Below are 16,132 nucleotides of genomic sequence, written 5' to 3'. Positions count from 1 at the left end.
CCGGCTGTGGGGTTCTCAGGAGGAGCCAGGCCTGCCCTGGAGGAGCCAGGGAAGTTTTCCAGGAGAGAGGCAGCGTGTTGGCAGCAGCAGGTGTGAAGGGCTGTCCAGGGAGTGTGGGTGGTGAGCCCCCGAGCAGAGCCATCCATCACACCGTTATCCCATGGCTGCTGGAGCCCAGCCGGGATCCTCACGGGGCGAGGAGGAGGAGGGTGAGCAGGGATGGGCGAGGAGGAGGAGGGTAAGCAGGGATGGGTGAGGAGGAGGAGGGTGAGCAGGGATGGGTGAGGAGGAGGAGGGTGAGCAGGGATGGGTGAGGGTGAGCAGGGATGGGTGAGGAGGAGGAGGGTGAGCAGGGATGGGTGAGGAGGAGGAGGGTGAGCAGGGATGGGTGAGGAGGAGGAGGGTGAGCAGGGATGGGTGAGGAGGAGGAGGGCGAGCAGGGATGGGTGAGGAGGAGGAGGGTGAGCAGGGATGGATGGCAGCACCTCGAGCTCGGCGTGGGTCGTGATGGACAGAGCCTGCTTTCGGAGCCGTGGTGCCACGGGACCATTGAGTGGCACCGTCAGCAGCCCAGAGAGCAATGCTGGCACCTGCACCAGGGCCCAGGAGCACTGGCACGAGACCTGGCACCGTGTGAGCCACCTGGGGACTCTCCAGGGACCCCCTGGCACTTGTCAGCCTGCCCGAAGTTTTAGCAGGTGAAGAGGGGTGCAGGGTGGGGAGCGTTTGGGATGGACAGGAACTGTGCTGTGGCAGAGGAACCGCAGGGATCACCCCAAAGGGAAATTAAAGGCTGTCGGTCAGAGGATGTGTGGAGGTGACTGCTCTGCACAGCAGGACGGGGCCAGGTGCTTGGGACACTGGCAAAGGGTTGGCAGCAGGAGCTGCTGCCTTGTGTGGAGAGCTCCAGGCTGTCCACGGGAAGCTGGGCAATGTGGGGTGCCCCTGTCCCCTCTATGTACCCACACGTGCCATGGGGACAGTTGTTTGGGCAACGTGGAGCGCAGGACCCAGGTGTCTCACAGCCTGTCGTGTGTGTACCTGTCCTCAGAGGGGGATTGGTGGAGGGAGGAGCCCTGGGCAAGGCCCCAGAGTGCCACAAGCCTCCGTGCTGGGGCATCAGCCCTGCCCCAGGCAGCCAGGCACGGGCACCCCCCGGCAGTGTGTGTCACCCCAGGTGATGGATTCACAGCGTGTGAACCAGCGTCCCCCCGCCCAGGAGGCGGTGCAGGGTTGTGATCCCTCTGGGTGAAGAACGTTTTTCTGACATCCAGTCTTTCCTTGGACACAGCTGCAGCCGTTGCCTCGGGTCCTGTCCCTGCTCACAGAGAGCAGGCGGAGGTGGGAGCTGCCCCTGGGGAGGAGCTGCAGCCTCCGGTGAGCTCTGACCTCAGCCTCCTCCAGCTGAACAAACCGACTACAGCCTCAGCTGCTTTTAATCTCTAAGGGCTGCATTGAGTTCAAGGAATGTTTGTTCTGCTTGCATGTTAATCGTCAATTATTGTTATATTGTGTTCATATATTTTATAACTGGCACATTAAATCTGCAAGTTAACCTAAAGAAGTGTAAGCTTTATTTTTGTTAAATATGTCACATCTTACATAGACTCCTTAGGATGTGTCCATTATGAGGTACTGAACAATATGGGAGAACAAGGGGAAGTTTAAAAGAATACAGCAAAACTTTGGGAAGTTCATAGCTTTTACTTCACTGTTGGAATAAAAGTACTCATACACGAATAAAAATGACATCTTAAAAGTGATCTTTACCCACTCCTGGGAGCTTGGCACACCCAGGGACACACGAACAAACTCCCCTGACCCTGAGCAGCGTCCTGCTGCTGATGGCACAGAGCCATAGGGAAGCACGGCCCCAACACAAGGTGCCAGCCCACATCCCGAGCTCCCCTCAGTGACATCCAGCACTGAAACACAAGGAGGAGGGAGAAGAGCAGTGGGGTCCATGGAGTAACCCCAAAAGAGCATTCCCACATCTCTCCCTGAGCCCACGCTGTCCTCCAGCTCCACCACACCTCCCAACACCACACCTGAGCCACTGCAGTGCTCCTGCCCCGCTCTCACCCCCGCCAAGGATGGCCCAGGAAGGGACAAGCCACTGCAGTCCATGTCATGGAAGAAGAAGGACAGGACAGAGCCATCTCTGCCCAAAGTCAAGCAGCAGCTCCCTGCACCCCATGGGACACCCCAGGCCCCGAGGCTCCCTTGGTGAGAGAACTGGGGAAATAAACAAGGGGAAGAGTGCAGGGTCACCTTTCCCAAAGGAAAACAGGTCCAGGGGAGATGGGAGCAGCCCCAGCATCACCTGTACACCCAGGTGCTCTGTGCAGAAGTAGCCAACACAGGACAGGGCAGCCCAGAATCTCACCCCGCAGGGCTGTGGGGAAGGGGTCACACGTACCACGGAGCCCTTGGAAAACCCTGGGCAGAGGCAAGGCCATTGCAGGCACAAGCTGGCTCCTGCTGGATCCCCTTGGCGTGTTTGGGTGGCCCTGGCTCCCTCTGGCAGAAGTAGCCACCAATGTCCAGGTGCTCTTCTCCAGCCACATGTGGGCCTTGGCCCCCATCACTGCCCTGAGGCACCCACCACCAGCCAAAGATACAGAAAACAAAACCCTAAAATAAACTTCTGCGGCTTCAAACCATAAACACAACAGTCTAAAACGACAACATAAAGCAAAAGCCCCCCAAATCCTCATGCATTCACTTCGTAGTCGTACATGGCGCAGCCGCACACCCCCAGGGTTTCCTGAGTACAGAAGGTACCACCGGCATCCAAGATCACAGGATCACAGAATGACAGAATGACAGAACCACAGAATCGCAGAATCACAGAATCACAGAATCACAGAATCACAGAATCACAGAAGGTCTGGGTTGGAAGAGACCTCCAAGATCATCGAGTCCAACCCAGCCCCAACACCTCAACTAAACCACGGCACCGAGTGCCACATCCAGGCTTTGTTTAAACACATCCAGGGATGGTGACTCCACCACCTGCCCAGGCAGACAATTCCAGTACCTTATCACTCTTCCTGTGAAAAACTTTTTCCTAATATCCAACCTGTATTTCCCTTGATGCAGCCTGAGGCTGTGTCCTCTGGTTCTGTCAGTGCTGCCTGGAGAAAGAGACCCCAGCTGAGCACAGGCACCTTTCAGAGCTGTGGAGAGTGATAAGGTCACCTCTGAGTCTCCTTTTCTCCAGGCTGAACAACCCCAGCTCCCTCAGCTGTTCCTCACAGGGTTTGTGTTCCAGCCCCTCACCAGCCTCATTCCCTCCTCTGGATGCACCCAAGGGTCTCAATGTCCACCCTAAACTGAGGGGACAGAGCTGGACACAGCACTCAATGTCCATCCTAAACTGAGGGGACAGAGCTGGACACTGCACTCAATGTCCATCCTGAACTGAGGGGACAGAGCTGGACACTGCACTCAATGTCCACCCTAAACTGAGGGGACAGAGCTGGACACAGCACTCAATGTCCATCCTAAACTGAGGGGACAGAGCTGGACACAGCACTCAGTATCCACCCTAAACTGAGGGGACAGAGCTGGACACAGCACTTAATGTCCACCCTAAACTGAGGGGACAGAGCTGGACACAGCACTTAATGTCCACCCTAAACTGAGGGGACAGAGCTGGACACAGCACTCAATGTCCACCCTAAACTGAGGGGACAGAGCTGGACACAGCACTCAATGTCCATCCTAAACTGAGGGGACAGAGCTGGACACAGCACTCAGTGTCCATCCTGAACTGAGGGGACAGAGCTGGACACAGCACTCAGTGTCCATCCTGAACTGAGGGGACAGAGCTGGACACAGCACTCAATGTCCATCCTAAATTGAGGGGACAGAGCTGGACACAGCACTCGAGGTGCAGCCTCACCAGTGCCGAGTACAGGGACAGAATGAGCTCCCTGCTCCTGCTGGCCACACCATTCCTGATCCAGGCCAGGTGCCCTCTTGGCCACCTGGGCACACCCTGGCTCATGTTCAGCCGGCTACTGACCAGTGCCCCCAGGTCCCTTTGCTCCTGGGCACTGTCCAGCCACACCATCCACAGCCTATAACGTTGCAGGGGGTTATTATGCCCAAAATGCAGGACTCAGCACTTGGATTTATTAAACTTCACCTTGTTGGACTCTGCCCATCCATCCAACCAGTCCAGATCTCTCTGCAGAGCCATCCTATCTTCCAACAGATGGACACACACTCCCAGCTTAGTGTCATCTGCAAATTTGCTAATCAAAGATTCAATACCCTCATCCACATCATCAGTAAAATTATTGAACAGAGCTGGCCCCAGCACAAACCCCTGAGGGTCACCACTGGTGCCTGGCCCCAGCTGCATGCAGCACTGTTCCCCACCGCTCTCTGTGCCCGGCCATGCAGCCAGTTCCTAACCCAGCACAGAGTGCTCCTGCCCAAGCCACGGGCTGCCAGCTTATCCAGGAGTGTGCTGCGGGAGACAGTGTCAAAGGCCTTGCTGAAATCCAAACAGACAACAACCACAGCCAAGGCAGCAGCCAGGAACAGGCACCCAAACATGCCAAGGATGGGCACACAAGGTGAGCAGACACTGATAGGGACCCAGGGACACCCAGGGATGAGCATTTCAGTAAGGGAGCACCTTATCCCTGGGGGAATGAGGGGCAGGGGGCAGGGAGCGTCCTGGGGGAGTCGGTGCTCAGGGATGGGAGCTGCAGCACCCCACTGGCAGCATCATGGGTGGGGGGCTGCCCACCAGCTGTGCCCCGGCAGGGACCCTGCCCATTCCCAGAGCAGGGCCAGGTGTCCCCGCCATGCCCCAGCGTGGTGCCAGCACATGACGGGCAGATGTGGCCGTTCCCAGGCGGGACGGTGAGTGCGATAAGAGGGGCGATGGGGCTGAGGAGCCCCTGTGCCCACAGCGTGGGACAGTCCCCACATGCCAGGGGCAGGCAGGGTCACTCCAAGGTCCCGGCAGTGCAGACACTATAAAAGGGGTGAGCGGCCCCGCTGAGACACCTTTGATCAGCACAACCATGCTGGGAGCCGTCTGTCTCCTCGTGCTGCTGGGCTACGGTGGGTGCAGGGCGTGGGGAAGGGTCGGGGCAGGGGGGGACAGGGCAGTGGAGCCTGCCACGGCCCTGGGCACGGGCACAGGCGGCCTCTGATGCCCCTCTGCCGGGTGTCACACAGCCTACGGATGCGGCCAGCCGGCCGTGCCGCCACAGCTGGGCGCCCGCGTGGTGGGCGGTGAAGACGCCGTAGCCCACAGCTGGCCATGGCAGGTGAGGGGGCACAGGGACAGGGAGGGGGACGGGGATGGGGACGTTCCTGCTCTGACCCTGTGCCTCTGTCGCTGCAGATCTCGCTGCAGTACAGCCGCTCTGGATCCTGGCGCCACACCTGCGGTGGGACCCTCATTGCCCCCCAGTGGGTGCTGACAGCTGCCCACTGCATCAGGTGAGAGTTGGGCTGCTGGGGGGGTCTGTGCCAGCAGGATGAGATATTTGTGGGGACTGACACCCCCTCTCTCCCTGGCAGCTCTTCCATGACCTACCGTGTGGTGCTGGGCAAGCAGGACCTGGCAGAGGATGACGAGGAAGGCTCTGTGGCCGTGGGTGTGGAGAAGACGATTGTCCATGAGAAATGGAACTCCTTCCTCGTCCTGTAGGGATGGAATATGTCCGGGAGTGGGTAGGGGTGGGGGGAAAAAATCTGGTGACCACATCCTCACTGTTCGTGCGTCCTCCTGTAGCAACGACATTGCCCTGGTCAAGCTGGAAGAGGAGGTGCAGGAGAGTGACACCGTCCGCGCCGCCTGCCTGCCGGACGCCGGCAAGATCCTGCCCAACGATTACCCCTGCTACGTCACCGGCTGGGGACGCACCAGGAGTAAGCAGAGGGTCCCCAGGAGGGTCCCCGGGGGTCCCCTGGCGAGGGGCTGCGCAGAGCGTGAGGTGTGACTGTCCTTGCAGCCAACGGGCCGCTGGCCGACGCCCTGCAGCAGGCTCTGCTGCCCGTGGTGGACCACGAGACCTGCTCCAAGTGGGACTGGTGGGGCAGCATGGTGCGCACCACCATGGTGTGCGCCGGCGGCGACGGCGTCGTCTCCGGGTGCAACGTGAGTGTGGGCGCTGCAGGGTGGTGCCTGCCCCCAGCGCAGCACCGACCAGAGCAGTGCAGGGACACGGGCTGCAGGGGAAGCACGGGAGGGGAGGGGAGGGAGCTGAGGCGGCGTGTTGGAATAAATCAGCCAAGACTCCATTTTCCACATGCAGAAAGGCAATTGTTCATTCACAAAGCTCATATTTATGGGAAATATCAGAAGTCTCTGTGTTAAGCTTAACTGTACAGCAATACAGTGAAGCTCAGTTCATTGGTGGGTAAAGGGCTACTGTGTATGTCTATCAAATTTTCTCTCCCTGAATTATGTTTGCATTTTTCCTTTGTGGGTTCTCATGGGACAAATCGCATTCTTTACACAGGTGCACTTGTTTCTCACCCTCAGAACAGATTGCTGTGTTAAAGGAACTTCTCATCCTCAAAATAGCTTCACACGGGAACTTTCAAATTGCTTGCTAGCCGCACTTAAAAGAAATGACTGGCCAGCTTTGGCAATTTTGGCAAAATCTGGCAATTTCAGCAGAGCAAGGCCCGATTTCATAAAGCCTTTCTTTTATAATTGCTCTACCTGCCTACGACAGCGGCGGGTGCTGTGTGGGATGTGGGCCAGGAGGGATGTGGGGTGCCCAGGACCCACGGCCCACACCGCCTCTCCCCACAGGGCGATTCCGGCGGCCCCCTGAACTGCCAGCGCGAGGATGGCGTCTGGGAGGTGGAAGGCATCGTCAGCTTCGGCTCCGGCCTGAAATGCAACATGATCAAGAAGCCGACAGTCTTCACCCGGGTGTCTGCCTACATCGACTGGATCAACGAGGTGGGTGCCCCTCCCCGTGCCCCCACGCAGGGGGGTTGGCCCCGCTGCCCCTGCCCTGCCAGAGGTCTCACCGTGAGCCTCCCCTTGTCTTGTCTTTGGCAGAAAATGAGCACGAACTGAGGGCGCAGCATGGAGCACAAGTATCGAGTGCGATAAAGGCAATAGTGCTGAGCTGGTCTCGTGTGGTTCTTTGGAGGGGACGCGGTGGAGCAGAACCAGGGCGGTGTATCTTGTGGTCCTGGGCTTCTGCCTGTGTGCTGGGGAGAGCCCCCACATCGTGCAGTGAGGGTGGGCGGGGTCCTGGGGAGCCTGAGGTGGGCAGGGATCCCACACCCAGCTAGGAGTAAAGCCACGGCCATCCCCGAGCCAAAGGGTTCAAGGCTTGACTGCTGGTTTGATGGGAGAGTGGCTAGAATCTGGTCTGGTGGTCTTGGGGGCTCTAGGGAACTCGGGGTGGGCTATAGGGCCCCTGGTTGGCCCAGGGAGGATTTAGGTGTCTTGGCTGGCATTGGGATGTTTCACGGGATCTTGCTGGTAACTGGACTATTGATGGCAGCAGATTTACAATGGGGGTGTTGAGGGAGCTGGGCTGGTCCTGGGGGTCATCCTGCAGCCCCACCTCATTCCCTCCACCAGCTGCGCCGCCAGAGTGCTCACACCCTGCCCTCACCTCCGCCAGGGATGCCCTGGGGAAGGAGCAGCCACTGCGGCCCATGTCATGGAAAGGAGAGGGACACGGCTGAGCAATCTCTACCCAAAGTCACCCAGCCACGGCGCCCACCCCAGTCCCAACGCCTGCTCAGTGAGAGAAGCGGGGAAATAAACAAGGGGAAGAGTGCAGGGTCACCTTTCCCAAAGGAGAACAGGTCCAGGGGAGATGGGATCAGCCCTGGGATCACCTGAACGCCCAGATCCTCTGTACAAAACTGGGACAGGGCAGCCCAGAGCCACACTCCCCTGAGGGATGGAGAAGGGGAATAGAGAAGGAAACAACCATGAACTCTCACAAACACCCGAGCACAGGCAAAGCCATCACAGCCACACCCCAGCTCCAGCTGGACCCTCCTTGGGGCGCTCAGGGCAGCCCTGGCTCCCCGCTGCAGCACCCTCAAAGCACTTGAAACACACCCAAAGGAGTATGGAAATACTCAGTGACTGCAAAAGCAGATTGGCAATTCCCTGGCTCCTCCAATTCAATATCCCAAGAACCGGATATTCCCTGGGAATCCCCAAACACCCCTCAGAACAGACCGACCCCAAGGCCTCTGCACCTCCCAAGGGTGGCTCCAAGGATGCTTTCCCCCCTCAAAATCCAACACAGATGCAGGATGTCTCACCCAAGGCAGGTGCGGGATGTCTCTGCACAAGCTCTTTAAGTACTTTCCCTCAGCACTGGTATTTCAATGAATCCTCACGGTTTCCTGCTGTAACTCCTGTCTGACTCCTCAAAAGGAGCAGGACGCCTGCTCCCTAGGCTGGCACAGCCACATGGTAAATGACCAGGGCAGACCTGAGTGAAGGTTCCTACTCTTCCCACTTCAGAGGAGCCTTCAGGAGGTGCTGAAATGGCAGCGGAGGAGGAGATGGAACGGACAAGGGAACACAGCTAAAGATTTGCTCTTCAATTGCATTTATTAGAAACACTGACTGCAAAACTCATCCCATTTCACTTGAACATCAGACCCTGGTCCCCTCAATCAGTTACCCAGGCAGCACAGGACACAAATACCATGATCAGCAAAGGAAAACGCTCTGAGGCTGAGTGTAGCTGTGTCAGGATGAGCCAGAAGTGCTCTCCTCTGGCTCTGTTCTCCAGCAAAGGGAATTCCTGCTCCATCCACAACATTTCCCCTCGGCACAGCGCAATCCCCATCTCATCCCCACTCCCGGGCAAAGCCAGTGCTCGCAGATCACATTTCTCCAGACAAACATCTGGGCACGCAGACAAAACCCACCGGGAGCACCGACACCAAGTCGTGGTGGGCACAGATTTCCTTCAGCCACAGGAAGAATCTCCAGCGCTTGGCAGGGGGCTCGAAGCCCACGTGTCAGTCACACACGAAGAAGAACTTTTTACGGAGGAAATTGAAACATCCCGGGATCTGCTTGTACCTCCCCTTGGCAGAGACAGCGTCTGCCACCTGGGAACAGGAGACAGGCTGAGGAACAGGATGCTCTCCCCATCCCTCAAATGGCTGCCACGCCAAGGCGGCCAAAGCAGCACCACAACGACCAGAAAGCAACAACAAGGTGATCCTGTAAGTCCTCTCTCCCTCTACATTGGACCCTTCTCCTACCCATGGAGAACAGAGGAAGTATCTGGGGCACCCAGATTTGTATGTAACTTTGGCAATACTGAGTCAACAAGGCACACAAAGGAATATGTAGATGAGCCAGACTCGTTCCAAATCCCTGTGCACTGTGCTCCTCCACCCCCAGGACACACTTCAAATCCCATCAGCTTGGATAGGACAAGCCATGACATTTTTCAGCAAATTCTTCAGAAGGATTAAAGCCTGCATTGCCAGGATTACTCCTCCAGTGATTTTTGGCAGATTGAGGCCAGACACTTTCTTTGCAATTAAACCTCTCTGCAGTACCTCCAATCAGGCCGTCCCTAAACTCAACACCCAATATCCTCACTCATTTTTTGAGTGTAGGCCTCCAACTGATCACTATTTCCTTCATAGACAAAAAGCAGAAAAGAAAAAGACGTTTACCCTCACTAACATGCTGAGCAGGTCTTCCGAATGGGCGCATTGCTCCAGCACACTATCCAGCATTTCCACGTACCACGAGCCACGCAACTTCTCCCTCCAGGAGACAAAACCTTCAGAGAAAGGAGAACGTTATGCCAAAACCCATCTTTTCTCATCCCAAAAAGTTCCTGCTGCTCAAACAAAGCTGCGTTGTCCCGAACTTCCCCTGTCTTTGGCCATAGAAGTTCCAATTTTGCTAATTCTCCCATGCCCAGGAAAGGATTTGCACAGGCTGTTTCACCTGGAAAAGTTGAGTAGGAAACCAAGATGTCGCTGGGCGTGGGCAAACTGGCAACGGCATCGGGCTCATCCACGCGCGCCGATGGAAGCCGAAACGGGGTCGCGTCCGATTCCAAAGAGCCCCCAGGAGCTTCCTCTTCAGGCGAATCACAATCCACTACAAAGCCTTGATCTCTTTGTTCTGAAAAAAGCAGCAACAAGACAGCTCCTGACGTTCATCCCGCGCCAGAGATTCACGGTTCTACATCCGACATTAAGAGAAGATGGGGAAAGAAAAGGACAAAGGACCTAGAACAAAATAAGGCGTTTTGGCCTTTCGGATGCACGGGGTGAGTCAAAGTCACTGGTGTTTATACAAAATTCCTCACTGTGTGTGAAGAGCTGGAGAAGCCTCTCAGCACATGGTAAGAGAAGAGGCAGCTGGTGTGAGAGGACAGCTGGAGAGAGGGGCAGTCGATGAACGGGAAAGGAGCCAAAGCCACAGCCTGACCACACCTCGGCAGCCCAGCGCTACCGGAGCCAACACAAAGATTCACCTCCACCACAGGCCTGGATGAAGAACAGTTTGGGTTTTCCTCTCAAACTCGGGCAATTGGACCCATTGAAATAGTTCACAATCTTTTCTATGGGAATGGGTTTTCCATCCGTTCCGTAAACGCCTCCGGGAAACTGAATATGGCTCGTCTGCAAGAGGAAAATGCAGGAGCTGGTGACACAGAGGGCAAGGCCAGTTCTGAGGCAGCCCGCTTCCCATCAGGTGCTTCATGGCATAAAGGTACCAGAACAAATCCTGGTGTTTGTGGGAACCTCTTGTGGCCAAGTCAGGGTGAGGGGACACCCAGGAGACATTTGAAATGCACTAAAACCCAGCAATCCAACTTCCATTATCCAACTCATATCCCACACCCTCCTGCAAAGGAGTTCCTCATCCTCTGGTACAACAGGCACATGCCATACACCATTTTCCTAAGAATGCCTCTCATTCTTCAAGAACTGACTTGGAATAACCAGGCTTTATTGCTAATAGCACCTCCCTGTCAGAGCTGGAGAACAGGAAGGACAGCATGAGGCTGAGTGGGACCTCCCTTCAGCTCCAAATCATTAGCCCCGACTTCCAAAATGGAAAACACTTGGCCACTGGCACCACTGGATCAGGCTACACTAGAGAAGCTCCTGCTTTCTTTAACCCAGAATAAGGGTGTAACTCTTTGAAACATGCTGCAATGGCAGAACCAGGTTTTGACAGACCACTTCCCTCTCACCCTGCGTGAGACCTCAGGCCAGGGAATTAACCCCTTCCCACGCCTAAGGAACAAAGGGAGAGATGAGGCAAACTCACCTGACAGCCATGGGAAAGGATGGCCACAACACAGCAGTCCAAAGCACTGTGGTCCTGCCGTGACAGGCTCAGCAGCTCCAACACCATTTCCTACATGGAAAACGTCACAATGAGAGTTTTTTGAACCGTATCTCAGCCACAGGTTACTGCCAGGCCCTGCTCTAACTGCACTGCCATGGATCTGGTCAATCTCTGCCACAGGATAACATGAGCCCCAAGTACGGCTGGCAAAAGCCATTGGCAGAGTGAGTATTTCTGCATCTCTGCCCTAATTTAACACTGGCTGTGTTAATCACACTGATTTCTCACCTCCCTACACTCTTTACAACACAGCACCATGAACCAAAGCACATTTCCACGTGATTAATCTGCTGAAATCCGCTGCTTCTGACTGGGAGCTGGTGGGTGAGCAGAGAACCATGTTTTACTTTCAGATGATCATGTTCCCCCCGACACTTCCAACAACAGCCAAGGGTGGCACAGACAGACATGACACAGCTGTCTGAGCTATCCCAAAAACACAGCTTCACTTAATCCCTACAAATCCCAGCCAGGATTCAACACTTGTGCTGGGATGAAAATGTGCAAGGTCCTCTCTTGCAGAGCAACAATCAAGTGAGAGGATGTAAGTGGTCCATTGTTTCTTTGTGGGAGGTTTTCAGTGCGCTGCCAACACAAGACACATCCCCTAAAGAATTCCCGTCGTTTCCAGGGGCTCACCTCTCATCCCTCGTGTCAGCAGGACACAACCAGCCTCACCTGAGCTTTCAGATTCCGCCGGGTCAGGACAGTGAAATGCAAGGCCTTGAAGCGCCTCTCCAGCTTCTCAGAGTCGATGTCAGAGCCCTCTCGGGTGGACAGACCCGAGTCTCTGGAGAAATTGACATTATTGAGGATCAGGCAGCGTCCGCAGGGATCCGCTTTCATCTTATAGCCCTGGCAAGGACATGTCACAATTAAACTCCCTCTTACTTCAAGTGCTTGCTGGCTAATCCAGCAGGATACAATGCCAGTGAGGAATGGGAGTCCTTAAAGTGGCTCATTTCACAGCTTTTTCATTTCTCTAGTCCCAGGGATGGGGTAGGAGCATCCATTCTCCACACACGTCTTCTCATCAGCAGCCAGGAACAAGAAACAACCCACTAAATTGGGGAAAACCTTTGTGGAAAACCAGCTGCTGCTTTATCTTCGACTGCAAGTTGAAATTTTTGGGGAATTCTTTTAGGCATCATCATCAAACCTCATCAAAAGGAGCCAAGAATTTGTTTTATTGTTGTGATAATCTTAAGCAGGATCTGGCTAATGACTGACCCACTCTGAGACCATTTGCCCCGTTACAGCCCCGGAGCAATTGCTCAGGTAAGACAAAATGAGAACCAGCTCTTCCAGAAGTATTTTCTGGAGTCACCCATGAGGCACAAAGCTTTTGCCCAGTAGGGAACTCCTCCAGCCTACTCAAATACTAACCTGGTCACGGCTCCTCTTGTCAACAGCTGAACCTACAACACAAAACAGACACAGGATTCAGCTCGCCACAAGACCACACTCCTGGAGTTCACGTCTTTCCCAACACACAGGAATTTCCCCTTCCCACCACACTGGAAATGAGCCTTTGGCATGCTCGAGAAGAGCCTGGAATGTGGCTTACCCTGGGCCAGCACAGCAGGTATTTGAGGTCTTTCTTGGACTGGGATAGACAAACGTTCATGAGGGGTCACATCTGTAATGACATGGGACAAAAGTACAGAGGATGAGTCTGAGCTAAAACGACTCCACTGCTGAAAAGGAGGATATACAGGAGAAAAGCTGTGGAGGGCCCATCCCTGGCTCAAGGCCAAGCTGGACATGCCTTGGAGCAACCTGGGATAGTGGAAGATGTCCCTGCCCACGGCAGGAGATGGAATGAGATGAGCTATAAGGTCTCTTCAAACCCAAACAATTCTGGGACTCCACGATTCTCCCAGCAGTTCACCTCTACCAAGATAATAAAAATCACGACTTCCCCGACTCTTGCCCAGAGCAAGAAGGATCCCAGCTGCCACCCCCCCAACACTGCTGTTTGCCAAAAACACACCACACCCTCAGCATTGACCTTTAGGATGTTTTTCTTCCCGCAGCTCCAGCTCCACGGGCCGCAGGTCCGGCAGCTGCGGTGGCACCGGCAGGGATTCGCACTCCCGGATCAGCATCTCGGCGAGGTCGCCCTGCCCGGTGTCCCGCAGGATGGAGAGGAAGGCAGGGAAAGCTTGCTTCCCTCGAGTCTCCAGGTCAATGATCAGCTGCCGGGCTTGCTCTTCTCGGCTGCCAGCGCTCTGCCGAGGAGAAAAACCCAGAAAGAGGTGTTCATGCAGTGCCTGGGCAGCCCTTCCAACCGCTCTGAGCAGGGGAGTGTGGGATCTGCACTCAGGACGTGGACACGGGGTAAACAACAGCAAAACCGAGTGGAAATAGTCACAGAGAGCCCCAGCAACCACGGGACCCCCAGCCCTGTCCTCCCTCCAACAACAATGGTCACCACTGGGACACCCAGCCCACTGAGGAGTCTAGAGGGAAAGGGGGAGAGGGAGCACCCCAAGTCTGGCCCCTGGGGACAAACAGGCACCCCTGGGCTGTCACCAGTGTGTAAGATGGGGTAAAAACACCCCCAGGCCTGTCACCTGCCACCAATGGGGGGAACAAGAACACCTTAAGGGTGTCATCGGATTGGGATGGGGACACAAAGAGAAACCCCTGCACCCTGGGGCTGGGGACAAGAAGAGACAAGTGAGGGGGAGGGGTTTCTCAAACATCTTATCTGCACAAGTACCAACCCCAGGCCTTGTCATCAGAGTGAGGGGACACAGGGCCATCCCTATGCCACCAGAGCTAAAGGGACATGGAGTTCCCCTAAGAGCTTGTCACCAGAGAGAGGGGGCTGGAGTCTCACTTGGAATTCAGGACACAGTACAATCCCTTCCATGTCTGTCACTAGAGTGAGGGGACTTGGGGGCCACCCCCCAGACCTGTCACCGGGCTCAGGGGACATGGGTTCCCTCTTTGGGCCCAAGAGGACATGGAGCCACCCCTCTCAGTCCTGTCACCAGGGCTCAAGGGACACAGGACCCTCCCCTGAGCCTGTCACCTGGGTTCAGGGGATGCAGGATGCCGTGCCCACCCCCGGCTCTCAGGGAACACGGACCCGTGCTCAGCGTCCCGCCCCCTGGCCCACCTGCAGCTTCTCCAGCATGAGCCGGGTGAAGATCCCGCGCTGCTCCAGCGGGTCCCAGAGCGGCTCCACCCGCAGCGCCGCCACCAGCCGGGCCCGTCCGCGCCGCAGCGCCCGCCGCTGCTGCTCCTCCATGGCCCCGGAGCCGCCGCTCAGTGCCCGGAACCCCGCACAATGCCTGGAACCGCCGCTCAGCGCCCGGAGCCGCCGCTCAGTGCCCGGAACCCCCGCACAATGCCTGGAGCCACCGCTCAGTGCCTGGAACCTCCGCTCAATGCCTGGAACCGCCGCTCAATGTCTGGAACCCCCGCACAATGCCCGGAGCCGCCGCTCAGTGCCTGGGAACCCCGCACAATGCCCGGAGCCGCCGCTCAGTGCCCAGGAACCGCCGCTCAGTGCCCAGGAACCGCCGCTCAGTGCCCGGAGCCGCTGCACAATGCCCGGAGCCGCCGCTCAATGCCCAGGAACGGCCGCTCAATGGCTGGAGCCACCGCTCAATGGCTGGAGCCACCGCTCAATGCCCGGAGCTGCGGCTCAATGTCCGGCGCCGCCGCTCAGTGCCTGGAACCGTCGCTCAGTGCCTGGAACCGCCGCCGGTCTCTCCCCAGACTCACTGCTCTAACCCGGAGCCGCCGCTCAGAGCCCGGAGCCGCCGCCCAATGCCTGGAACTGTCGCCGGTCTCTCCCCAGACTCACGGCTCTAACCCGGAGCCGCCGCCGCCCAATGCCTGGAACCGCCGCCGGTCTCTCCCCAGACTCACGGCTCTAACCACGAACCGCCTCTCAATGCCCGGCCCCGCCGCCGCTCCCTTCCCGCAGCGCCGCCTTGCCCCGGAACCGCCGCTCGCTGCCCGGAAGCGCCACCGCCTCGGAGTCCCAGAACCACACACGGAGTCAGGCTGGGAGAGCCCTGGTGTGGTCCAGGAGGGTCATCCCAAAGCAAACGAAACAGGACTCCGTCCTTTTGTGTTCTGGTGTTTTGTTGGGTTTTTTAAAAATATCTCCAGGGGCGGACACTCCACACGCTCTCTAGGCACTATGTCACCCGCACAGAAAAGAAGTTCTTCCTCATGTTCAGACAGAACTTCCTGTGCATCAGTTCCTGCCCGTTGCTCTTGTGCCATTGCTGGGGCCCCCGGAGCAGAGGCTGAGCCCTCCCTGCAGACAGGGACAGGGACAGGGACAGGGACAGGGACAGGGATGAGGGTCCCTCTCAGCTGTGTCTCCTCTCAAGGCTGAATAGCCCCAGCTCCCTCAGCCTTTCCTCAGCAAGGGAGATGCTCCAGGCCCTTTCTCACCTTTGCTGATGAGGAGCCCAGAGCTGGACACAGCATTCCAGCTGTGCCTCCCAGGGCTGGGCAGAGGGGCAGGGTCACTCCCAGGGCTGGGCAGAGGGGCAGGGTCACTCCCTGACCTGCTGCCAACGCTCCTCCCAGGGCACCCCAGCACCTCACTGGCCTCTTGGCCCCCAGGACGCTCTGCTGGCTCCTGGGACCCCCAGGTCCTTCCTGCAGAGATGCTCCAGCAGGTCACCCCTGCCTGTGCTGGTACCTGGGGCTGTTCCTCCGCAGGGGCAGGACCTGCATCTCCCTTATTGAGCATCATTAAATTTCTCTCTGCCCAATTTTCCAGCCTCTCAAAGT

The 16,132-nt window shown here is 56.8% G+C and overlaps 2 protein-coding genes across 2 annotated transcripts; one reads left to right on the top strand and one right to left on the bottom strand.

The window, feature by feature from the left end:
* The first annotated feature begins 5,045 nt into the window (after window positions 1-5,045).
* LOC120762265 (chymotrypsin-C-like) lies at window positions 5,046-7,082 on the top strand. The gene is made up of 8 exons (XM_040084494.2): window positions 5,046-5,085; window positions 5,203-5,294; window positions 5,372-5,469; window positions 5,551-5,676; window positions 5,765-5,901; window positions 5,985-6,130; window positions 6,794-6,946; window positions 7,049-7,082. Exons 1-8 carry the CDS (start codon window positions 5,046-5,048, stop codon window positions 7,064-7,066), a joined length of 810 nt encoding a protein of 269 aa, XP_039940428.1. The 3' UTR covers window positions 7,067-7,082.
* A 1,337-nt stretch (window positions 7,083-8,419) lies between these two features.
* On the bottom strand, window positions 8,420-14,624 carry CASP9 (caspase 9). Its single transcript, XM_040084642.2, has 10 exons — window positions 14,493-14,624; window positions 13,377-13,596; window positions 12,933-13,004; window positions 12,752-12,783; window positions 12,044-12,220; window positions 11,285-11,374; window positions 10,482-10,629; window positions 9,947-10,126; window positions 9,667-9,776; window positions 8,420-9,087 (listed from the first exon to the last, which is right to left on the bottom strand). Exons 1-10 carry the CDS (start codon window positions 14,622-14,624, stop codon window positions 8,995-8,997), a joined length of 1,254 nt encoding a protein of 417 aa, XP_039940576.1. The 3' UTR covers window positions 8,420-8,994.
* Between the last annotated feature and the right edge of the window lie 1,508 nt (window positions 14,625-16,132).

Source organism: Hirundo rustica, chromosome 22 (genome assembly GCF_015227805.2).
Source record: "Hirundo rustica isolate bHirRus1 chromosome 22, bHirRus1.pri.v3, whole genome shotgun sequence".
Lineage (NCBI taxonomy): Eukaryota > Metazoa > Chordata > Aves > Passeriformes > Hirundinidae > Hirundo > Hirundo rustica.
Note: the sequence above shows the minus strand (reverse complement) of the source record. Positions and strands in the feature narration are given on the sequence as shown.